The 25,424-nt window shown below is 30.6% G+C and overlaps 2 protein-coding genes across 4 annotated transcripts in view; one reads left to right on the top strand and one right to left on the bottom strand.

The window, feature by feature from the left end:
• Positions 1–7,457: 7,457 nt before the first annotated feature.
• Positions 7,458–11,454, bottom strand: LOC142332415 (succinate dehydrogenase assembly factor 2, mitochondrial-like). The gene is made up of 3 exons (XM_075378857.1): positions 11,295–11,454; positions 10,428–10,573; positions 7,458–7,915 (listed from the first exon to the last, which is right to left on the bottom strand). The coding sequence occupies exons 1-3, from the start codon at positions 11,400–11,402 to the stop codon at positions 7,630–7,632; spliced, it is 540 nt and encodes a 179-aa protein (XP_075234972.1). The 5' UTR covers positions 11,403–11,454; the 3' UTR covers positions 7,458–7,629.
• A 182-nt stretch (positions 11,455–11,636) lies between these two features.
• Positions 11,637–25,424, top strand: part of LOC142332414 (protein ABHD18) — a 69,037-nt gene continuing 55,249 nt past the window's right edge. The window contains exons 1-4 of one of the 3 annotated variants that reach the window (XR_012758301.1): positions 11,637–12,018; positions 12,137–12,221; positions 18,824–19,006; positions 20,417–20,529. Coding sequence is in view for 2 of the 3 variants with exons in the window: in XM_075378855.1 (XP_075234970.1) it covers positions 11,927–12,018; positions 12,137–12,221; positions 18,824–19,006; positions 20,417–20,529 (473 nt within the window). In the remaining variant the exon portion in view is untranslated. The remainder of the gene's footprint in view (positions 12,019–12,136; positions 12,222–18,823; positions 19,007–20,416; positions 20,530–25,424) is intronic. The other 2 variants (XM_075378855.1, XM_075378854.1) reach the window with 2 other exon arrangements.

The following is a 25,424-nucleotide window of genomic DNA, read 5'->3' as shown; positions in this document are numbered from 1 at the left end:
TTGCATTAACCAACATATTTTTTTATTGATCATATGTTTATTGATAGGGCCTTTGTTTATTTAAACTTAATTTTGAAAATTAATTTGCCTATTATTTTATCTTAAATAAAAGATTGTGTAGTAGTCATTGTTTATAAAGTAATTTAAAATCAAATTATTCATTGTGGTTAATAAATAAATAAATTTATTCCTGCATTTTTACTGATGAAAAAAGTATAATTATGCAAAAATCTTTTGTCAGTAAAATAAAGTTAATTAAGATTAATGATATTATATTAATAAATAAATATTTGTTTAGGTTGAAATTTTTTTTTTCTATTGTATAGTATACAAAGGTTCCTGGACTGTAGCAATAATGAAAGTTTAAATGCTATAATGATATTAAATTTAAATAAATTTTTTTTTTTTTATAGTAATTTGTAACTATCCAGACGATCTGGTTAAATCTGTACTCATTTTAAGGAAAGATACTGAATTTCCTGAGAAATTGTGGATGAAATGCTCACTTATTTTTTGGTAGAATTCTAAAACACTGCTTTTGTTTATGTATATCATTTTCTACCCATTAGCACAGTGAATATCAACCCTTTTTGTTTATTCTTGATTTAAAGCTATTATTTAGAAAAAGTTTTATACACGTTCAATGAGGAAATTACTGACTTTCCACACCTAGAAAATATTTTTATCTTTCATTTTCAATATTCAGACTTTATCACTTTAATTGTTAAAAATCATATCCTGCTTCCACACCCAAGCAGAAAATAAATGATTTTCTCCACAGTTGCATCTGTCATTATTGAAATAGGTCTACTCCATCATACTTACATATTTGGAAACACTTTTTCTTTCAATTTTAAGGTTTTTAGATATAAAATGATGCCCGGTATCTGTTCATACGTAAATTTCAATGTTCAAAGCTTACATTAATTTGAAAAAAATGTTTCTTTTCTTAATGATATAACATGAGTCCAGGCCATGTTTTCAGTAATACAATTCTTTAAACAAAACTATGAATGTAGCTTCTGTAATTTGTTTCTTTCACTATATTTCTTCAAGCCATTCTACATCTGATATTTACGAGTGATATAGCAACTGGTGTTAATTTCTCTGGTTCTGATTACTCTGTAACTGGATGAATTTATTCAAAATCTCACTATACATTTTTTTAAGTGCTATTACAAGGAATATTGAAAACTCATTATTAATGTTGGTTCAATCAAAATGAATGATTCGGATTAGATAATTTTTTTTGTAATCAACCTATTTTAACAAATTGGTTCCCTCTTAAATTGTGATTAAATAGCCACAGTTAATTATAAAAATATTGTGTAAGAAATAATCACTTTTGATTAAAATTTTTTGTCTTTTATTGCTATAGTCTAAAAATATTTGAATAATAATTTTTCTAAAAAAAATCAATCATACCATTCATATCGATGTATAATTTTTAGTGAAAGTGTTTTCTACGTAAAATCTTTTTTAATGAAATGATGGAAGTCAATATTGTGTTCTTTAGCATAATGATAAACATAATATATCAAACTGATTTTAGAATTTCTTCTTAATAAAAAAAAAAAATAAGAATGATTATTATACTGTTGTCTTAAAATTCTGTTAAAGACAAAAAATAAATATATTTTTAATAAAAATGTAAGTTCTTTTTACAGATGTTTAATAACTAAGTGTATTAAATGTTCATATATTTAATGTGGCTTTTTTTTATTAATTACACAAGCTTAGTTCAAAATCATGTATGAAACACATATCGTTATAAATTAACTTTTACAGCCCTTAAATGAACTATATATATTATTACAAAGATAGAAATAGCTGGTCTTCAAGTATCACAGAAAACAAGATTAACAAAAATAAAGTTTGAGAAAAATTAAAGCCAAATAGAAATAAAAATCCCCCATAAAGTAAAAAATAATAATTCTTTTAAGATATTGACTGCCACAAAGAATCCCAGTTTTTCTTAGGCATATATATTCTATAGATCATCTGTGCCGTGCTTATAATGTTTTGTACCTTAATAATGGCAGATAGAATGTATTAACAAACATATTTGTACATTGATACCATCTCATTAAACTAACATAAATAGTTAATCATGATTTTGTTCTAAGTAATATAAGACAGTTTTTTGTTTTTATATTATTTATTTTTACTAGATTTTATAATTTTAATTAGAAATTTAATCGAAACAAATTACAGAAAAAGATAAAAAAAATAAAAAAATGTATAGAGTACAGATACAGATATACATTGCCACTGTAACAGGGTCATGTAGGAGCCAAAATAATTTTTAAATTTGCATTCAGTGTAAAAATTTCACATACATGTAGTGTTGTTTTATTTAGTCATAAATAAAGTGAAATACATAAACTGAAAAAAAAGTAAATCCAAAATTAAAATAAAACTAAAGTCTGTAAACATACACTACTTTTGACTGAAACTTTATTTAAGTCATTGTTTAATAGCGGTGGGTGACTCGTTTATTATTTGTAATTGTGTTTAATCATCGGGTTACAATAACAGTTTGATTGTAGAAGGAAAGGAGCTACATTGAATTTCAGGAAAAAATATAAAAACATGTAAAAATACACCTGTTAATAATAACAGGTGTATTTTTACAAATACACCTGTTATTATTAACAGGTGTATTATTAAAAGAAGGACAAACCAATGTCGAATTCATATATACCTGATTGTGGAGATATAATCAGAAAAAGATCATTTTTGTCATTTATTCTCCAAAATAAGGAAATATGAAGAAGAATTTTATATTTTATTTGTCTGCTGATAGCTACTTTTTATGAATTACCTGTGATTTTTTCCATTCTTTTAAAGATTATAGTTACTGTAATCTAATTACATTAATTAAAAATATAAAACAAATAAATAAATTAAGGAGTAAAAAATACCTTAAAAGACAAGTCTGATAGGAAAAATCTACAACATAACCACAAATTGTTTGAAGTAGTGGCAACCGACTCAGGCAGTCATCTTCTCTAGCCTTCCATCCCACAAGTTGATTAAAAAAACCGCTAGGCAGTACTTAACACTTAGGTGTCTTGGTAAAAGCATCAACTGTTCATTATAGTGTAGAAGAAGTGAATGATGTACAACTTTATTATTATTGATTTGATAAATGCTTTTTTTTCTGTTTAGCCTGTGGAACCAACCATAAGGTATTACTTCAGAGGATGGTATGTATGAATGATGTAAATGTAGTATAGTCTTGTAAAGTCTCAGATCGACCGACCGTTCCTGAGATGTGTGGTTAATTGAAACCCAACCACCAAAAAACACCGGTATCCATGATCTAGTATTCAAATCTGTATAGAAGTAACTACCTTTACTAGGATTTGAACCTTAGAACTCTCGACTTCAAAATCAGCTGATTCGCGATGACGAGTTAACCATAGACTAGCCCGGTGGGCTGATTTGTAAATGCTAAAAGAGTCGTGCTTGTATGACATGGCCTTAAGTATCACCAGTGATTTAATTCTATTATTATTATTTTGGTAATAATTTTAAAATTTAATCATATAATATAATACATTTTAAAAAATATTCAGCATTGTATTTCTCTCAGCTCCTAGAGAATGCCTGCTGACATATATTACAGCCAGAGTATTCAGTTTCAACCAAGAAGTTAATATAAAATTAAACCAGTTTGGTACTTATAACTTTGTAATCTTTAGTTTAGTATTTATGTCAAAAAACAAAAACAATTTAAAAGAACTGATAAAATAATATTAGTTTTTATTTTTAGAACATTTATTAAAAATTTATTTGTTTAAGTTCAAATAAAATTTAACATTTCAAAAAAATTTTTGTTAATATATTGCAATAGGCCTACAAAAAAATGCAGCCCATATTAAAATAAAAACAATTACACCCAACAAAGTCATGTACAAAGAGTTAGAACCCATCACTGACACAGTGTTTAAGAGGAGACTAGATATCATGAGGATGCAAGTTTCAAGACTTCTGAAAAGCTAGTACAGTACAATCTGCATAATCTTGACTAAAAAAAACAAGATAGGATGCAAATGGATCAGAGAAATAAGACGATCTGAAGGAAATCAGCCTTAAATCATAAGACACCGCAGATAAGATAAAATTAAACAAGAAAATAAAGAATAAAAATACTCGCTACACAAACATTTTCAACACTAGAAAGGGCCAAAAATCAGAACATACGAAAAAGTACTGGGAGGACTGCAAGGCCCAAACAGTCCCATCAAAGAAATTTGGATAATGGACTGAATAAAGTAATCCTATGGGGGTTGTAAAAGATAATAATAATGCAAATATTTTTTTGAATAAGTTAGGAAATTGTGTAAGGTTAATCAACTTATAATAACAGTCAACTACAACAATTAGTAATGATGGTAAGAAATAGTATTGATAAAATAATTACATGTTAAATTAAAATAACAGTGTCAAATTGATGTTACTCGTATTTATTGCTGTCACGACAAATAAAAGAATAAATTTTTTTGCAGTTATTTCCTTATTGCATGAAGGTATCGGTTCCGCTAACTAGTAAATTTCATTATCACTATTTTATATCTCCAAGATATAATTTTATTTAATCTAAAAGTGGTACTACAATGTAAGCATTTTGATGCATAATCCTAACAATAATTTTTATATTTAAAAAAGTACAAAAGAATAATTTAAATAACATATTGATGCAATATATTAAAATGTTTGATTAATTAATCAAGTAAATAGAAGTTAACTTTTTTTTTTTAGCATTTCATGTTTTGTGATGTATTTTTATGATATTTTACATAAAGGTTCCTAGCAATTAGATAGAATGATATATGCATAAACATTTGTTATCAAATTTTTAGTTTCAAAACGGCAGCTGCATTTTTTATTAGACAGTAATGACGAAGGGAAATTTCCATTGCTGAGCCACTAACATATTGTCTCCTTCTACTTCTGTTGTCACCCACTGTTTGTAGTGGGTAGATCAATGGTGAAGTATTATATACTTTACTATTTACTCCAACTTTAACTCTTAACATTTGCCTATGAAAGTATTCTTCTAGTATTGTACAGGATCTCACCTCTCAGTATATTTTAAATACTTAATCTTACATTAGGTTTTGGTGTTTTTATCTTTAATCCTCCCTCAAATATCTTATTAAAAATAATTGAAAAAATACAAAAGAAAAATGTTTGGAAACTGTTCTTCCATTGCTCTAATAATTCACTAAGATTATTAATAACTGTGGTTAAACTTTTTATAATCTACTTTGTTCAACAGTTCAATTTTGTATTTTACTTTAATCTTTATCTGATTAATTCAACATTATTGTCAGTTCAATTTATTAAATTCAAAAAAAATAAGTGCGTTCTGCCGATCACTGATAATATTTTATAAGTTGACAAGTACATAAACAGAAATGGAAATTATAGCATAATATGAAAAGTACTTAAAAATTGTAAATGACTAACTTTCAAATTAATGGAACTTGTTCTTTCAAAGGTATTTTGGATTTATTTATTAATTAGAAGCACCTTTTACAGTTTAGTTACGATAGCAATCTTGTTTTAATGATGCCCATCATAAAAAGATTTTAAAATCCCTTAGGAATTTAATTACATAATCTTTTCTTTTATCTATTCTATTCTGTTGTGTTAGTCACATGATAAATTTTAGGTGTAGGAAGTCTGGTTTCATCAAATAGCCATCTAGTTTGCATTTTGTACAAGTTCCTGGATAGGAAACTGGTCCATAAGAGGACATAAAGGTCAAATCTGATCCCCAATTAAGAAGTGTCTTCTCATTGGCTACCAGGAATGTAGATGACACAATTCTTATAGCAACAAAGAAGGGGTGAAGTGTATGAAAATAGGGAGGATAAAATTAGAGGATGTTCAACCTACAGAATTTCTAATCAGGGTAGTTTTATCATTTTTTTATAGATCAAAGAGTAAAAAAATGAGTTGTGTAAAACTAGTCTTGGGCAAAACAATAAACGACAAAACCCCTACTAGAGATCAACAGATCTTTTGTTATCTTTGAACAAATAATTTAAGATTTAAATCGGATATGGTAGTGGCTTTGTTTACAGCACTATACTGACTATTTTCATAGCTACTGAGGCTATAAACTTTTCTGAAAACTCTATTTCCATTTCAGTAGTGATAAAACAGTATATCGACCGAGTTGTTTATCAAGTAAGGTCAGGCTTCTTTCTATTTCATCTACAATCAATCCTAGATCATAGTATACAAATCTGGTCTAATTTCTATTTATCTATAAATTTACAGCCATCCAAATTGTAAATCAATAATTTACAATTTCCTTAGATAATCACAAGTAAACTAAGAAATACAAGGGAATGGCTGAAATGTAATGCACATTGAAATAAAACAAGAGAATAAACTCATAAAACAACAGGTGCTGCAATCTTGTAACTTCATTCCTTATTACTGACATTCCAAAACATGTTGACCCTCTTTATTTTCTTTCAGTCGCCATTGTAATGGGGATGAGTACCCCTGTTATGTCAATGCATCAAAAACAGTATGCAGTAATTGAGCTGAACAGCAGGAAAATGTGAATGCCAGCGACAATCAATGTTGTCTTAAGTCATTTATGGTGATAAAACTGTTGATAAAATTATTCTGAGTACATGTACAATAATGTTTTGTACATCAGAAGTTTGTAAAGCGAATATTGAGGATGAGCCTTGAAGTGGTCAACCAGTTTCTGCAACTGATGAAAATCACCAAAAAGAAATGTTTCCAGTGGAAATGTTAATTCACATCAGATGTATATATAGTGATAATTCTGCAACACGATAATGATCGGCCACACATAACATATTTTAACACAAAGTGCCTTGGATATTCAGCCCTTTCTTTACACCTTAGTCTATGAAAAAAATGGTAAACTACTCTGATCAGATACTTTGTGAGTAGAACATACTTTTCTTGTAACTCTATTTCCATATGTTCCACCCCTTCTTTCTTGAATTAAGAATTGTGTCACCTATGTAAGAATAACGTCATCCACTTACATGGTAGCCAATGGGCAGACACTTCTTAACTGGGTGAAGTCAAAATTTGAACTTATTCGACACCCTAAAACTTACCAGATTTGACGCCCTGCAATTTTTACTTCTTTTTGGAATTAAAGGGGATATGAAAGGTATTTATTTTGACCACAGATGATGAACTTAAAGGATGCAGTAAGATCATTGATGAAGGAAAGATTGCTGCTGCTTCATTGATAGAATAAGAAAACAGGTTCACTGTTGGGAGAAATGTGTAGTAAATGGTGACTTATGGAAAGATGAATAACTGAGTTTTTGTAGCAAATATGAAGTACTTTTTATCATATTTCTTTCATTTGTGAATTATGAGCGACTGTGCATTACATTTCTGCCAGCCCTCGTATGTGGAAAAAATGATTAAAACATAGAATGTAAATTATAAAGGAACAGTTTTTTTTATTATTCTACCAACAAAAAGCAAATACATAAAACAACTTGTAATTAAAATCAAACAATACGTTAAATTCTAATACTATTCATTAGATCAAAACATAACACATACAATTTTGTATTTTTTAATTAAGATGAAATACTAATTTCCCTTTTATGAAAATGATACTAATCTATCAGGTTGACGTAAACGAGAAGATCTGTCTTTATTTTTTACATGTTCTTTTAACATATCCATTACTTTATTATCAAATTCAACCGGGGTCGGTTTTGCTTCAGTAATCCAATTATAGATATCCCAATCATTCGTTGGTAAATTAATTAATCTATCGTAATCACTTAATAATTCTTCATCCATCGTTTTTAAATGTTTATCAGCAAAAGTAGCTAGTAAAATGCCATTTTCTGATACGCCTCTTTTTCTTGACTGGTACAACAACCTGAATATAATAAAAAGATGTTTTGGAAAAATAAATTACAATAATATACTATTATAAATTATACCTAAATATAGCAAGCAGATTTTACTTTTAAAAAATGTTAAAATTTTTTTTAAAAATTTACAAAGCTAGGATGAATATATTTTTATAAATTTGTAAAGATAAGTAATCAACTTGATAAACCCACACACAAATATATATATATATATAAAAAGTAATATTCTTCAAATAAGATGTGAAAAATTAAGAAGTAATGGGAATATTAAATTAATCAAAACATCTCGGAGTAGGAAATCCAACTAGACTAGGCACACTGAGAAAAAGTATGTAAATGATGCTAGAATATAATATATAATTAAAAAAGTATATATAAATAAAAGTATGTAAATGATGCTAATATATAATTAGATTATGCCTGAAAGATCTATCTATAATCAGTTTGGATAGTTTAACAACGAAAGAAAAAAAATCTTTTTTCTCTCTAACATCCATCCTGACACCTTACCTTGTGATAATCTGGGCTTTACTGGAGGTCATCTTCTAGACCTGATTACATGTTTCAAACATCAGTACAGCCTCTATCAGGATGGCACCAGTGCAACTGCCTCGAAAGACATTTCCATAGATGTTAAAACCCACCAACAACTAACAAAAGATATGGTTAGGTGAGTTTGAAAAGTATCTTTTCAAAATCAACTAAACCGAATCAAAAAACTAATAACCAATAAAAATTTACAAACTGAGTTATAAGAAAACATTAGCCTCATACATTTAAAAATTGTTTGCAACATCACATTTTGACTTTCCATACTAAAGCAACCAAAATTACCAATCAATCCACAAACATACCAAACAGCCAGGCGCAATTGCCAAATGCACCTACTTCAGTGGAAAAGCACACAAACATGTCACTAGCCACCGAGACTAGTAATCACCCTCTGCAGTCCTTTCGCGTGCCAAAAAAACTTTAAAATCTTTCAAAAATGCGCGCCACATCTCTAACTTTCCAGTTAGTCTGCAGATCTAGACTTGAACTGAAACCCTCAAGCTTTCTTATCACCTTTACATGCATAAACCCAAATTTTAAGCAGAATTATAGCAAATGATAGGCATCATCTGATACTAAGCATTGAGGGCACTGATCCGATTCAGTCATGCTAAATCGAGCCCGAAATGCACCATGCTCTGAAAGGGTGGTTTGGGGAGATTCATGAGGCAACTCTTAACGCCCTTGCATGTGGGAACAGACTGTATGTATACCACTGCACATCTGCTGTCTCATTAATCCTGTCCTGCCAAATACCAAAACCTTCCTCCTCTATTTACCAAATACGATGCATAGTCAGTTCACCCGAATTCTTTGCAGCATCCTAGAAAAAAGATTACAGGTATGGCCTGCAGGCTAATACAGTACTACAGTACAGTAGGACTACAGTAGTTGGAATGGCTGGATCTGTCTTTCCCCTCATAGTTGAAATAAATATCAAAAATTAAAAAAAGAGAGCTATTAGTAATTAAATATGAGATAGGAGAGAATATAAATAGACGTTTTTCAAGGGACCTTAGGGCAAAACATATCATTGTATATAAACATATACAATTATATAACATTTGAACATAGATTATTATTAAGTATAAATTCTTTTTAACCTTTTATTTTTTTCAGTCTACAGAAATATATATTTTTTTCAAGATATACAGAAGTTCACAGAGGACCATTTTATGTAAAGAAGATTGTTGCAAACCCTCTTGCAAAATAATTATACACAAAAGAGAGACATAAAAAAGGATAAAAGAATCTGGTGATTCCATATAGTACTGCTAAAAGGCATAAAACAGTAAAATAAACAGAAAGAACTATGCTTAACAGTTACAGAAATATATTGAAAACAGGGAAATGCAAACAATTTATAAAATATATTACTTAAATCAAAAACTAGTTGAGAATTTCAACAATTCAACATCATTAGGAACCGACATATAAAATAAATAAACAAAGTGATAATGAAGAAATAATTATTATTTAGGTAAGTTTTGACAAAAACAAACATTTGCATTTTATAACATTATTACAAATACTTCTGTAAAGTTTAGTTGTCAAATGATAATTTATTTCATTTATCAATTTTTCACAAATATTATTTTATATATGTAGTGACGGATAAGTGTAAGTGTATGTAACAATCCTTATATGTAATTAAGCATGATGAAATGAACAATTTTTTTTATGATTAATTCATCACGCAAGCTTGAAGAAGCTTGTACATGGGAATATGAATGTAGATTTTTTTGTGGTGTATGAAAAATGCAATGCCTGACCGGGATTTGAACCTGGAATCTCCAGATGAAAGCTATACTACAAGTCTGTCAGGGTGATCGGCATAGTTTATTTTGTTAATAGAACACTCATCTGATATAATTTTCACAGCTGATCATCAACAACAAAATATTTAAATAAAAGCTATACTTTTAGGGTCATCATTTTAAAAACATAAATTAAGTTATATCATACCTAGCACGTTTTACTTTCAGTGGTTCATCTGCTTTTTCTTCATAAGGTGGTATACTTGGTTCATTACTTGGTGGATGTATTTCTTCTTCTTGTAAGTTTGCATAACCTGTCCGAAATGTGCATTTTTGTGTAGATAATACGGTTATCTGAAAAAATGAATAGATACAAATCATGAAAAATACAGCCTATTTTATCACAAAAATATAGATAATTCACCTCTACACTTAAAAATTTGTTAAAACAGAATGCATGATGGTTATTCTGAAATGGTAGTATTGTATGTTATTAAAAAAATAAAACAAATATCTAGTTTATGTACAAAAAAAAAAATTAACATTTATATGTTTAAAATGAGATGTTATAAAGCTAATTTGATTTGTTTAAAAATTAAGTTCCGTGAATTCCTAAATTTTCACAAAACCACCTAATACTCTGTATGTGGATTTATTAAAACTAAGTTAAAGAAACCACAAAACCTCATCAAATTAAAATGTGACTTTTTATAGAAAGTTAACAAAGTCAATATAACAAGCATCTGAAGTTAGTAATAAAAAAACAATCGTTAAAAGCAACAGTTATAAATAATATAAAGATAATTTCAAGAAACTGGTGTTAATTACCAAAGATAAAATGAAAATATATCACAGAAATGAACTACTGTGATTGTTAACTGGCAAATCTATGTCCAACCTATCCCAATAATAATGTATACATTAATATTTTTTTAAGAAAATGTTAACTAATATTACATAACGTCATTAAAAAAAAACAAAAAAACACATATTTAACAATTAAGTTAAAACAGATTAGGATAATAATACTAAGAGAACATTTTCAAAAACTGTTTTAAAATGAAGGCGCCCTTACCGGGGTTTTTAAATTCCAGAAGAATAACCTGCTCAAAATTCGGCTCATGTTGATATTCTTCAATGAAAATTTCACAAATTTTAATGCCTTCTGAATTACATAAACCATATAATTCCAGAAAGTTAGTAAAATATTTCCAGTAGGAAGTATTATTTCGAAATATATGTAATCTTTACTAAAAAAACTGAATTTTAATTAATTAAATTTTGTAATAATCATACTTTTAAAAATAAATAAATCTCACTTTACTTATGTCCATGTCTTTTATTTAACTTAAAAAATTACTGAACTTATGGGAATCCCTTCTCCTTTTGTAATCATAAAACGTATATTTAAAGTGGCACCTGGAGATCAGTATTATTATCTTAGTAAACGGCTGTGTATTATTTTATACTCTATGATATCAACATCAGCTGATAAAGGAGGAGAGTTATTACATTTCCAAACACAACGACCGAAAACGTTATTAAAATGTCCGGACGAACGTAGAACTTCAAAATTGTTGCACTTGACATCCACATCTCACATATAAACTCAATCATAACACAAATCAAGCAATGTGTGTCACTGCAAAACTGAAATTGAAAAATACACTCACAACATACATTCATATATTGTGATACTTGTTTACAATGACTATAAACAGACTAGATCAAATATACCGAAGTATTTTGTTATCAAAGTACTTTGTCAAAGGATGGGGAAAGCCAGAGAATTTAAAAAGGTAGGTTATTATTAATAAATTTTGTTGTAATTTGCTTTATTTTCATAGAAGTTTATTATATTTAATTATAGCTTGTGTGATTGAATTATGTAACAATTTTATTTGGAACATTTTTCAGGTTATTCAAGTTTAGAAAAGTAGTTTCAAACAGAGAAACATGTTTCAAGTTAGTTCCTCGAGAATATCCAGTGACTATAATAAAGGTTTGTTATTCAATTTGTTTAAGGTATTTTATTAATATATTACCCACTTATTGTCTTTTCAAAAATACAACCCACCCTCAATTTCTGTACCTCCATTGTAAATTTTTGCCCACAAACGTGATTAGCACATTAACCAGATCATCAAAAATATATAACTAGTTTGTGCTTGCTAAAATTTTTGTATATAACCTTTATAGAAATTTTCTAAAAAAGCACAAATCATTTTTAGATACCAACAATCTACTTTAACATTGTAGTATTAGAAACATCTAACATTCTTAAACCTTATTATGTAATAAAATTATATCCTAAAAGATTTACTATACACAACTAAGCTCGATATGTGGAAGTAGTAGACTATTCATGAAGTTGAAATTTTTGTTGTTGTTATGCAATTGCTCCCTTATTCTAAATAAATGGTAAATAGGCCATTATTAGCAAACCAACATTTGTAATTCTATGAGAACTGGAAGTATCTAAAAAAAATTATAACTATTTTCTCTATCTAAGTGGGTTAACAGTGCCCCCTCTCCTGCTAGGTACATTTCCTAGACACTCAGCTTAGTTGGCCTGGTAGCATTCATGAGAAATCATCGCAGTGGACAGTGATATTTTCTTAAGTCTCTTCCAGCATTGTTGGCGATTTTTCAGCGGCAAACTTTAAGAAGTTATGGGCCAATACCAGACTTTTTTTTCTGTTAGCGTTAGAAACAGTTTCACTACTTTGGGAAGCTTATGGGACAGAAATTCTAAGCTAGGAAAGAATTTGATTGTTTTGCTTGGTTCAGAAGTGGCCAAATGTCACTTGAAGGTGAACCATGTTTGGGTCGCTTCTCAACGTGCAGAACAGATGAAAATGTTCAAAAAGTGCATGATGCCAACATGTTTGATCATTGCAGAGCAATTGACGAATTGGAGGAAATAATTGGAGTCTCCTGGAGTTCATTCCAAAGAATACTAACTGAAGATTTGAACATGAAACGTGTCGTAGCAACCATGACTGCTCTGATAATCAGGGGGAGAACCATATGAATACCAGGATTTGAAAGAACAGGCACAAACTCACCCAAAAGTTTTGTGAAAAGTCATAATAGGTGATGAATCCATCCTGGCAACTGTAGAGGAAGACACCTGCTTATGACGATCCCGGTCGCCACACCACTCCCTTCGTTCCTAGCCCTGATGGGCTTCACCAGAGATAGTCTTTTAGACCCTCTAAACATGGTAACACATCACAATCATCATTTACCTTCTGTCAGGATGCCACTGATGCAAATGCCTCAATAGACAGTTCCATCAGTGGATTTACACAATTTACTATCGCCTTCATATGACCTCTTCCAACCATGATCATCTACCCTTAACTATCAAATTAACTGATTCGTGGAAGTGTGATCTCCGTGCCTTCCTCCAACACTGAAGGTTTCACACAAAAACTCTTAGTGTTATGTCTATGACCCTGAAACAAAACAGTATTCCAGCCAGTGGAAGACAGCTTCAATGCCCAGACAAAAAAAAGCACGGCAAGTAAAATAAAATTTGTATTCTATGATTGTTTGTTTTTTCAATATCAAAGGAGTCATCATGTTGAATTTGTTCCTCAGGGCACCATAGTGAACCAACATTATCTGTAAGTGCTGAAGCAATTGCGTAAGGCAGAGAAAAAAAAAACTATTTCAATTGTGGTGGTCTGGAGATTGGCCACTTCATCATGACAATGTGCCTGCCCACACAGTGCTTAAAATCAACCACTTTTTGATGAAAAATGGCATGACAATGGTTTCTCACCCAACATAACCTCCAGTGACTTCTTATTCCCAAGAATGACAAAAAAACCTAAAGGGAAAGCATTTTCAGGGCATAGAAGAGGTTAAGAAAAAATCACTGGAGGTAATGAACAGCATTAGTTCAGAAGAATATAAAAAGTTTCAAACATGGGAAAAACTGTTGGGACAAGAGCATATCATCTAATGAAAAATATTTTGAAGGGGATTGATGTTAAATAAAGAATATTTGAATAAATTCATTTTTTTATGGTAGCATAGTCTGTTTTTATTTTTAATTTCATATTGATGCAACAATATTTATTTAGTATCAACTATTTTTCTTCATTCTATTCCAATAGTGCACCAATGGCAGTGCAGGAACAATAGATAGATTTTGTTATTAAATAAAAGTAGTAATTGCATTAGCTGAACAAAATCATCAGTCTATATTTGGTCAGTGTAAAAATCATTGTAAACCACCTTATCTGAGTAGTTATGAGATAAAATATTAAATGATTCCCTACTATAATTTATCTTGCAGACTGTGTTACCTGTGTGTGGTATTTTAACTATAAATGGGATTACATAATACTTGGCAATAATAAACAATATATTGGCATTAAAGGTGAATTTTTAGCTGCAAGGTTGGAACATACAGTTGGATTAGGGCCAACCCTGGTACGTTTTGATTTCAGTTCGACTATTTTTTTTAACCTTTTTTTAAAAAAAGAAAATAACCAAATATGTTATTAGATTTTTACAAAATTTATTTTAAAAATCACAACTGTTTCAGTATATATACCTTCCTTAAGTGTTACAAACAGAATACTAAAGCTAAAATTAGATTACATCAAAAACCGAAAGAGATAAATGCATAAAGAACAACAACAGGAAGCGTACCTGTATATCAGTAACACCAAATATTTTGGTCAACTCAAAAAGGGGCTGTTCTTACAAATTATAAGAAAACCATCTCACATTTATATATATATCCTTTATTTTTTCAACAAGCTCAGTTGAGTTTTTTATTCTAAATTTTGGTTGAAATTTACAATGATATTGGTTAATTTTAATCATCCTAGACAATTTAACAGCCGAAAAATTAACATATGAAATTACTGGTCAAACAGGACGATTTTTTTTAATGTAATTTAGTAAGAGTATAATTAGGGTAGCTGCAAATTCATTATTGTAAACATAAAATCTTACCATTTTCCCTTAAAAAACACTTCTCAATGATTCTCTTACCTCTGTTTGAAATTTAACTGTAAGATCCACTGTAATAATATCAAATTTATTAGGATCTAAAACTTTATGAGTTTTTGAGATATATTTAATTTTTCCTTGGCAATAACAGTTTTTAAACTAACATACGCTTTAAACTAACATTAAAAGTAATCATTCTCTAACACCTTATTTTTTATAGACTTAATTGAAGCTTAGTTTCTAACATATAATTACCAGTCTCACAATTTTTAATTTTTGAAGCCAAACTGTGTTTTTCAGAATTTATGTCTTGAAATGAAATGTCCTTATTAAATTTATTTTCAAAATTTAAAACAAATAAGACTCTACACCTAAAATATTAAATCCTTTTTATATTTGATATTAGGTTGTAACTAAAATCTTTCTCTAAAAGTGGAATTTCAAGTTCACTAAACTCTACATCTTTTAAATGCGTACATCTATAAAAAAATTATATTATTTAAATGTTTACTTTTTCCTAACCAAAAAAAATTACTCTTACCATTTACAGCCACAATTGTTGCTTTGAAGGTGCAGCAAGCACACCATTAGGCTTCAGGGGAGTGCCCGCGGTATAATTGCATCAAGGCCACCTTCCTCTCAACAATACACTGTGCTTCTTCTGGCCGAAACATTGGCTCGACACTAAGGCTGGCCAGCATTTCTTCACATTCTCTCCTAAAGCACCGGATCCCTCCTCGGTTTAAGTGCAAGTACCAGCCGCTGGAATCTCCAATTCTCAAGGAAGACCCCCTCCATAAGTCAGGTATTGTAGACATCAAGGAAGATATGGTTCTGCTTGGATCGCCACTTTTATCGCCATATTTGGCAACAGGTCTGGGCCTGGCGCCTTCTTCAGAGGCATGTGCATTCTGCATCCATTAATTCACCATGTTTGAAAGGTGCGGGGGGGGTGGAGGCTCATCATCACCCCTTTCATCCGCAGGTAAACCTTATCTGCAAGGGAAGAGTCCATCTATTATACTCCGGACTTCCCAGGGATACTTTGTAACAGGGATTCTGGGTCTGAGTATTACTAGGACGCTATACAACCTCCCCCACAAGTCTGATACAGCTTCTTTAATTAGCTTCTTCCAAGCAGTTCTCTTTGCATCCCGATTGCATTTGACTAAGTTCTTCTTGGCTTCCTTATATCGGGCTGCACATATGTTTTTCAGGGAAGGGAGGTGAGCCCTCGTCATCTGCCTTCTGGCCTTATGACACTCTATTCTCTTTTGTGCCACCTCACTTGCCCACCACTATGTGGGATGTTGCTCCTTTCTATTGTATCTCCAAGGAAGAGTTCCACACGCTGCCGTAAGAGAGCTCACCAGGCTGTGCACCTTATCCTTTGCAGTTTCTGTTAAATCCAATGCCACTGCGAAAAACCCATAAATGTGGATGGTCCTTTGCCACTATATCCTTCCTCTGTAAGTGTAGTGATATCCGACTGATTGTCACTCCCTGAGAGACTCTCCCACACTCACCAGTCACTAATGTGGAGGCCAGTTCCAAACTGACAAATGTTATGTTTACTATAGACCCGGTATCACCCTCATTGAAACAAACAAGGTCCATTGCTGCTGCTGCCCCCATAAGTAGCCTCCCATATATGTCTATCCTAATAGATCCCCAATCCGTGGACCATGAATTAAAATTGCCAGAAATGCAAGGAGATGCATCGGTAGATCATCCGCAATGGAGTCCAATATTTTCTCAAATCTCTCCACCACTGTGTTGGGCGATATGTAACGTGAGTATAAATAAATACCTATGATCTTCACCCTAACAAAGCTCCTACCCAAATTTATATCTCAGGCAGGTGTACGCTTACATAGCGAGATGGCAGAGCCTCCATTACCCAACATCAGCCATCTTGTTCAGGAATGGGTAACGTATGGGTCGAAGACCAGCACAGTCTCTGCACCCATCTCAGAGGAGTACTCAGTCAGAAAATTGTGGACCAAAGCAGCATTATTCATATTTGTCTGTATTATCTTCATTTCAGAGCCGTAGTTTGGCCAGTCCTCCCCTGACTTTAGTTTTCTCCTTGTCTGCCCCTCTAGGTCATGTAGTCGAACACATTCAGTGTCCTTCCATACCACAGGTCAAGCACCTCAGCACCTCTCTACAATCAATAACTATTTCATTCAGCCCCGCAATTGAAGCAGGCACATGACCTGTCCTCGCCCTTACAGCTATTGGCTGTACGAGGTGTAATCAAAAAATACGGTGAATGAATTTTTATAGCGGCAACTGCCGACGCTACATCCATATGCTGTAATTTGTCCAGTAGCGTGATCAACTGAGACAGGCAGGGACAAGTTGTAACACATTCGAGCCGCTAGAGTGAGGTTGTGTTTATCGTGTCTGTCACGCAACATGGATTTTGAACAACGCATTAACATTAAGTTTTGTTTTAAGTTGCAAAAGAGTGCCAAAGAAGCTCACGAAATGTTAGAATCGGTGTACGGCGATAATGTGGTAACTTTGAAGACTGTGTACAAGTGGTATGACCGATTTAAAAACAGAAATGAGTCTGTTGAAGACGAGCAGTGTGCGGGACGTTCAGTAACCTCAAAAACAGTTGAAAATGTGCAAAAAGTGGAAACAATGGTTCGTTCAAACAGACTATTCGAGAGCTATCGGAAGACCTTAACATCTCGTACGGATCTGTTCAAAGCGAAACGACGTACGAAGAAAACGACCAGAAAAATGCATCAATGGCTTCCTTCTTCACCACGACAATGCGCCGTGTCACACCTCGCTTCTCATTCGCGAGTTTTTGGCTGAAAAAAGTGTTCCTGTCTGTCCACATCCACCATACTCACCAGATTTAGCACCATGTGACTTTTGGCTCTTCCCAAAAATTAAAACTGCATAAAGGAAAACGTTTTGACACCATTGCTGACATTAAGAGGGCACGACAGAGCAGCTGAAAGTCCTTCCAAAAGATGCCTTCCAGAAATGCCTCCAGTCATGTAGTCAACGTTGGGATAAGTGCATTGCTAGCCAAGGACAGTACTTTGAAGGAGATTAAATCGAATTCTATGTAACCTTATTACGTTTTTTAATAAAAAATTATTCACCATATTTTTTTATCACACCTCGTATGTCTCATCTGAAAGCATTTATAACCTTACCTTACCTAGTTTAATTGCAGTAAATTATCTGCCTCACCAGCAACAAACTTAAAAGTTTAGTATCTGCATTTGTTTGGGTTGCATGTTTATGAATGCATTGTAATGTGTCTTCAGAATGTTTGTGTATTATTGTATCATTGTTCTTTGTATTTTACTTTTTCAAGTTTTGTAAAAACTAGGAAGAGTTTTTGTGTTTTATTTGTTGGAATGATTAATGTAGGTGAAGACCTATCACAACACTGATCTACAATATATGAATGAATTTGTCTATACTGAAATGTATAACAAATAATATAATCGTTTAATTTAAAAATATTTAATATTATATATACTCATCTTCTATACATTATAAATGCTGAGTATTAATTTACTTAAAACTTGAGGAGAAAAAAATGATCATCATTGTAAGTCCATATCAATAATATTGTTTTTTCTATTTTTTTATCAGGATGAAATGCTATCAGATTGTCGTGTAATGGAAGGCCATTTCCGTACACCATTTATACAACATTTACCTGGTTTATTACCTAAAGAAGCAGAAATGGCTCATTTTCAAGCAGTATTCCCTAAGAAATGGTCTTCAGAAGATTACAAACCTGTATGCATTCATTTAGCTGGAACTGGTGATCATGTAAGTTAACTATGTAATTTATACTTTACTTAATAAAATAGTTTGGTCTATTAATTATTTTTTTTAATTGTTGTATGTATATATCTGTTTATCTAATTTTGATATCACAATTGTCATTTCTTTTAAATAAATATGTATACAATTAAAGTTTATTGTTTTAATGAGATATGACATAGCAAATCACAGGATACATATTTTCTTATATAGCAGTTAAGTGATGGTTGAATCACTTCAGATGATGTGTAATAACAGAATAACGATAAGCTATTAGGGATTCATTAATAAATTCAGTATATGATTTAAAGATCCGACCATGTATGAGGGGATTCAATAATAATTAAAGAGACCATGCTGCAGAAAAATTATTTATCAATCACAATGAAACTAATGCTACTTTTCAACATAATCCCCTTGCTACATTTAAGCATTTGTCCTATCTTTCTGTGAGCTTTCTTATCCCAGTAACAAAGAATTCTTCACCTCAGTGTGTGAGCCATTCTTGACCTGCTCATTGTTGTCAAACTTGGTGCCACAAAAATTCATTCATAGGACCAAACAACAAAAAATATGATGTGAGATTAGGACTGTTAGGTGGGAGTGGCAGCATTTCCTGAGCCATCTTTTGAAAAGGTTCCAGTCTCACTAGTTCCAGTATTTCATTGGGATAGTTGAAATACTAGTGAAATCTTCACTAGCCATAACTCACAAACTGAGCATTTTAGGACATATGTTTAAATGAACATTTTCCTTTATTTTCATAAGTAGAATAGGTTATGAAAGTACCAGAACTTTGTGATACATTCTGTACATGTGGTTATTAAATTTAGTTATTGGCATAATCCTCAAGTTATTTCTACACCCACTAAAGCAAATTGATAGTTATATGATACCTGTTACCTGTACTTAGCAACCATCACTGATTAAGTAATTGCTAAATTCATGTGGCATTAAAATTAACTGAATTAACATAACTGAATTTTTTTAAAAATTAAACAGCTTCTATTTTTTAAATTAAACAGCTTCTAAATGTCAGTTTGTCGTTTTGTGAGAGTAATTGGTTTTTTTTTCATTATTTAAAGTGTCATAGAATTCTGTGAACAGTCAGCATTACTATTATCTAACTTGGATTTAATGGTACTAACAAATCTGGTTTCTTTTCTTAATGTTTGTGAGATCTGATCTATCAGATACTAATATTGGTGCAGAAATGTTTTTGAAATAGTTTTTATTTTGTTTAATATTCATTTGTTAACCAAAATGTTATGTTGTTAATCAGATACAAATCAGTTAGCTATAAATGCTGTCAACCATATTGCCCTTTACGAAACTATAATTTAATATTAGAACATTTGTATGTCATGTGCCAAATTTTTTAGTCGGTATAATCAATTTTTTATTTTTATTTTTTAGCATTTCTGGAGAAGAAGAACTTTTGTTGCCAAACCATTATTAAAAGAAGCTGGTATTGGGGCTGTAATTTTAGAGAATCCATTCTACGGCAGTAGAAAACCGAAAGATCAAGTGTGAGTTATTTATATAATAGCATATATATATATATATATATATATATATATATATATATATATATATATATATATTTATTTATTTATTATTAATAAACTGTATGTACATACAAAGTGAGTCAGAAGTATGGAGACCCCTCAACAACTTTAAAACCGTTCCAGATAGAAGAATAGCGTAACTTTCAAGGTAAGATATCGGTCAACTACTTTACCTTTTGATAAGAAATAGAATTTCAACCTTGTCTTGTGGGGTGGCACAGGGGTTGTAACTCAAATATTTTAAATGGTAACACCTTTTGTATCATACGTTATTTTAAAGGTCTCTTAAGGCAAGAAAAATGGTATAAATAAAACAGTGCGATGTTGTACCCAATTGGCACCCAATTCTGAAAATTACTAAATTTAGTAAATTCAAATAATAAAATTAAATAAAAAGAAATTAAACTGAATTAAATTAAATTTTAATCTAAATTAATTAAAATCTATTTTAGAATATTATCACCTAATCATGTTGATCAGCTGATCTTTGATAGTCTCTTATCATTGTTGTAAAAATGCAGCTTACTTCATTGTTGTGTAATTGTTGTCACAATTCCTACAATGGAATTGTTGTGTAATTCCATTTAGTGTTTCATTACTATACTCAAGTTTCTTATGAGAAACTGAGTTATTTAGTTTATGATAATTTTTTGTGATCAGTTGGATTATTGATTTTGTCTACCTTTACCACATTTGTAAGCCACTTTTATTATTTATATTTTTTGTAATTGTTTTTTTATTGAATTAATTCTGTGCTACATGCATTGTTATTAACATGACACAGTGAACAGGAGAGCATCACACTTTTAATGATTACAGGCTTTGGTGATAGAGTTAAGTCATATAATGAAGTTTGTGAGTTGTTCAATGCAATATTTAATATCCGTAACCCTATTTCAAAAGGTACAATGTGAAAAACCATCAAAGGATTTGAAGAAACAAGGAGCATTAGTAATAGGGGAAAACCAGGGTGGCCTAAATCTGCAATAAATGATAAATAGTTAGAGATTATGCAAGAATTTATTGAGAATCCTCATTCCTTGATTCGAACAGTACGAGAACATAACATTAGCAAAGTTCAGCGATTTGGACATAAAAAGTGAAAATTTCAAACCCTTCAAAATTCGTCTGGTGCAAGAAGTTAATGAAGATGGTTACGATCAAAGACTTGAGTTCTGCGAAATTATGATGAACAATATTTGTGCTAACTCCCATCGGAGTTAGGTAAGTTTTATATAATCTTTCTTTAATCTATTATTTTAACTTTTATATTTTATCAACTTTGTCTGTGGTATTAGTTTTGAGTTTTACTTTGCCTTCTTGGCTTATTTTATTTAATTTTTATTAGTTATTTTACTCTTTTACTAATAACTACCGGGCGATGATAACGCCCAGGCGTTTTTCGCCCACAAAAAAAAAAAAAATATTTGTGCAGATCCTAACTTATTTAACAACATAGTTTTTAGTGATGAAACCACATTTTTTTTAAATGGTAATATAAATCCACCATAACTGATACGAGACTAATATTAATCCACACTGGTAACGTCAGCCACATACATATTATCCAGTCTAAGTAAATGTATGGTTGCCTATTGTTGGTAGATGATTGATAGGGCTTATATTTATTGTGGGGAATTTAAATGCAGTGAAATATAAGGCTTTGCTTCTCGGCCACATCGTTCCATACATTCAAAACGTTGTTGGCCACAAATTCCAAAACATTTGGTTTCAGCAAGTCGCCTCATTTAGGTCTTCAGGTATGTGAAACTTTAAATGCATTTTTTCCTAGAAGATGGCTTGGCTGAAGGAGTCAAATAGAGTAGCTAGCAAGATCACCTGACTTGTCACCATTGGATTACTTTCTATGGAGGCCGCTTACAGAGTATTTTTACCATAATAAGCCCCAACATATCATTGATTTACAAAATAGAATTTGAAAATCAACACAAAATATCACTAGTGAATCATTGAATAATGCAGAGTCATCCTTTTACAATCAACTGGAACACTGTAAAATAACAGAAGGGAGGACATTTTGAACATATATTAAAATTAAGTGTAAGTAAATAAGCAGATGTTAACCTTAATCATTTTTTTTTTACCAAATTTATTCAATAATATCCATTTAATCAAATTTTTGTAAATGTATTTATTTGTCATAACAGTTCCTTAAATTATTAATATAACTTTATCTATACCATTAATATACCATATTAATCTTTATCTATACCATTTTTCTTGTTTTAAAGAGACCTTTAAATTGAGGTATTGCATAAAGGGTGTTAACATCTAAAATACTTGAGTTATAACCCCCTGAGCCACCCCACAGGAAGGGATTGAAAATTCTAGATGGAACGGTTTTAAAATTGTTGAGGAGTTTCCATAATTTTGACCCACTGTGTGTGTGTGCGCGCGCTTGTAATTTTACAAGAAACTGTATGAATATTACTTCTTCGTGTAATACATGTTGCTACTTTAATCTATAAGCAATATTGCCATTGCTGAGGCTAATATCAATAGTAATGTAAATTTAAATTCCTTGTTGAACTATTTAAAAAATTTTATTATTACTAAATAATGAAAAAACTCCATCAGAAAAAACTGCTCCCCCAAAATGCTTCCTTGCAGTCAGATAAGTGGAAACCAATTTGTGACAAATCAAGGCTGCAAGGAGGTTGTTCAACAGTGGCTTAGTGAAGTGTTAGCAATTTTCTTGAGGTCTGGCAGCAATTTGGGGTATAGGTTATTATGAAGAACACTGCTGATCAGTACATCATGTCTTTTGGGCCAATAAATTTCTTTAACCTTGTCCAGTAGTTTGAAGTTATATGCAAGATTAATTGTTCTTCAGTCATGGAGAAAGCCAACACCTCTGTAATCTTAAAAAACACTGGCAAGAATCTACTTTCCTGAATTGTTGTTTGTGCATTTAGTAGAAGAGCTGCTTCATTTTTTAAACTCATTCCACACTCAACTGCTTCATTTCAAGGATATAAGTTCATTTCAAGTGCACCCTTGTCTTAATACAAGTAAGATAGCACTTTAAAAAATTGTCCTTATGCTTCATACCTGACTAAATATCTCTTACAAATTTCAATTTCGCTTCTGACCATCACGTAAAATTGAGAAGCCCATAGTAGAAATTTTTTGAAATAGTAACTCATTTTGAATAGTTAATTAATAGTTAGTTAATAGTTTTTTCCAGAGAAAAGTTTCTGCTACATAACTGTTTGTGTTTTTGGTAGTCTCATCACCAAACTATGTACATAGTATTTGCAAAATTTCATTGTCTAATATTTTCATTTTTTAAAAACTTTGTGCTGCACGATAGCAGTAGATACAGTCATTCACCCATCCTGTTAGCTATTAAAATTTGCTGTTTGTTTGACATTGTCAAATTTTTAAAATTATCTTACTTTGGTCAGGCAATGACTAATTATATAAATTTTAATAAATTATTTAATATTGCAATTTACATTTCATGAGTTAGAATTTTATTTATATATTTATAAATTCCAGACTGAATGTTTATCGGTACATTTACATTGCAGCTACATCAGGCCTGGTAAGCCGGTAGCAGTAATAACATTTGCCACTTCATACACACATCTAGATCCGGCAGTAGTTGGAAAACTGGCTGATTAAATTTTTTATAGTCCATTTTTTTCCTCTGTACATTAAATAACTATATATAATATATAATAAAATAATTTTTTTCAAGCTCTGCAAAGTAAAGAATTAGAGAATACTCTTACCAGAATTAGTACTCTTACTTTTTCATATTCATCAAAATGTTTTCGGGTCCAAGCCCATATTCAGTAATATTTTTTATTTTAATAAATTCTTTGTTTGCATTTACACAATTTTAGCTTTTTAAATTTTATTTTATAAATATTGTTTAATAAAATTTAAAACATTTAAAAAAATGTCAGAACAAATTTAAGTCAACAGAATGAAAAAGTATTCTGTTTGTGTTAAAACTGGTAAAAATATTGTGCGAGAAATTAAAAATGTGATTATAAATCAAACTGAGAAAAATCATAGCTAAATAATTAGAACTTTATTATAAAATTCATAGACTTGAATTATTTCACAATAACAAACTCATTGCTGCAACATTATTTGTCTCTTTACTTAATTTTAAAACACATCTTCACTGATATATCATTATTTATTTATTAGTTATTAAGCAACTGACATATGACAACTTAATCATTTAAAATTACAAATAATACTATTTCTAACAGTTGTCGCACTATTTCTAACATACTCCCACCTTGAGTCTTTGACTCAACATAAATTTTAGTATATTAATAGAAAATTATATCAAAAAGATATGAATTCAAAAAAAAAACAAAGTACAAAATTCAATAATGAAACTGGTTTTTTAATTATTCGACCACTGCGAGTTTTTACAGCATTTTCGATGTTATTTTCATCACAATTATTAACAGTATGATCTACTTGTTTTACAGGCTTATTTAATTTAATAACATCAATTTCGTTTTCTTTTTTTAAACTTGTTTTTGCTTGCTTTCTCTTGCAAATCAATAATATTATCATTTTTGTGAATTTCTAGAGGATAAATATTTTGAATAGCTCACCTTAGTTTTCCATTTTTAGTTTCTAAAATAGCTACTCAATTTGTTCATCTCGACCTTTAATAAGTTCAATTCAAGCCAATGGCCAATCAATTCTTTTATAGTTATCATCACCAATTAGAACAATGGTCACCTACATACAATTCTCTATTCTCCTTTCTGTTTCTTTTTAATACTAATCGGCTTAGGTATTCTTTTTTAAATATTTTACTTAAATGGGTTATAATCAGTTGTCTTCTTTCATGTTGTTTA

The sequence above is a fragment of the Lycorma delicatula genome, chromosome 11 (genome assembly GCF_047948215.1).
Source record: "Lycorma delicatula isolate Av1 chromosome 11, ASM4794821v1, whole genome shotgun sequence".
Lineage (NCBI taxonomy): Eukaryota > Metazoa > Arthropoda > Insecta > Hemiptera > Fulgoridae > Lycorma > Lycorma delicatula.
The sequence above is the reverse complement of the archived record's forward strand: the minus strand, read 5'-3'. Positions and strand labels throughout refer to the sequence as shown.

Bases quoted from the DNA above. Each gene is read 5' to 3' on its own strand.
- LOC142332415 (XM_075378857.1), bottom strand. From the start codon at position 11,402: ATGGTTTATGTAATTCAGAAGGCATTAAAATTTGTGAAATTTTCATTG. The intron at 10,574-11,294 runs GTAAGGGCGCCT...TCATTTTTTCAG, and splicing joins TCTGGAATTTAAAAACCCCG to ATAACCGTATTATCTACACA. The intron at 7,916-10,427 runs GTATGATATAAC...TATTATATTCAG, and splicing joins CTGAAAGTAAAACGTGCTAG to GTTGTTGTACCAGTCAAGAA.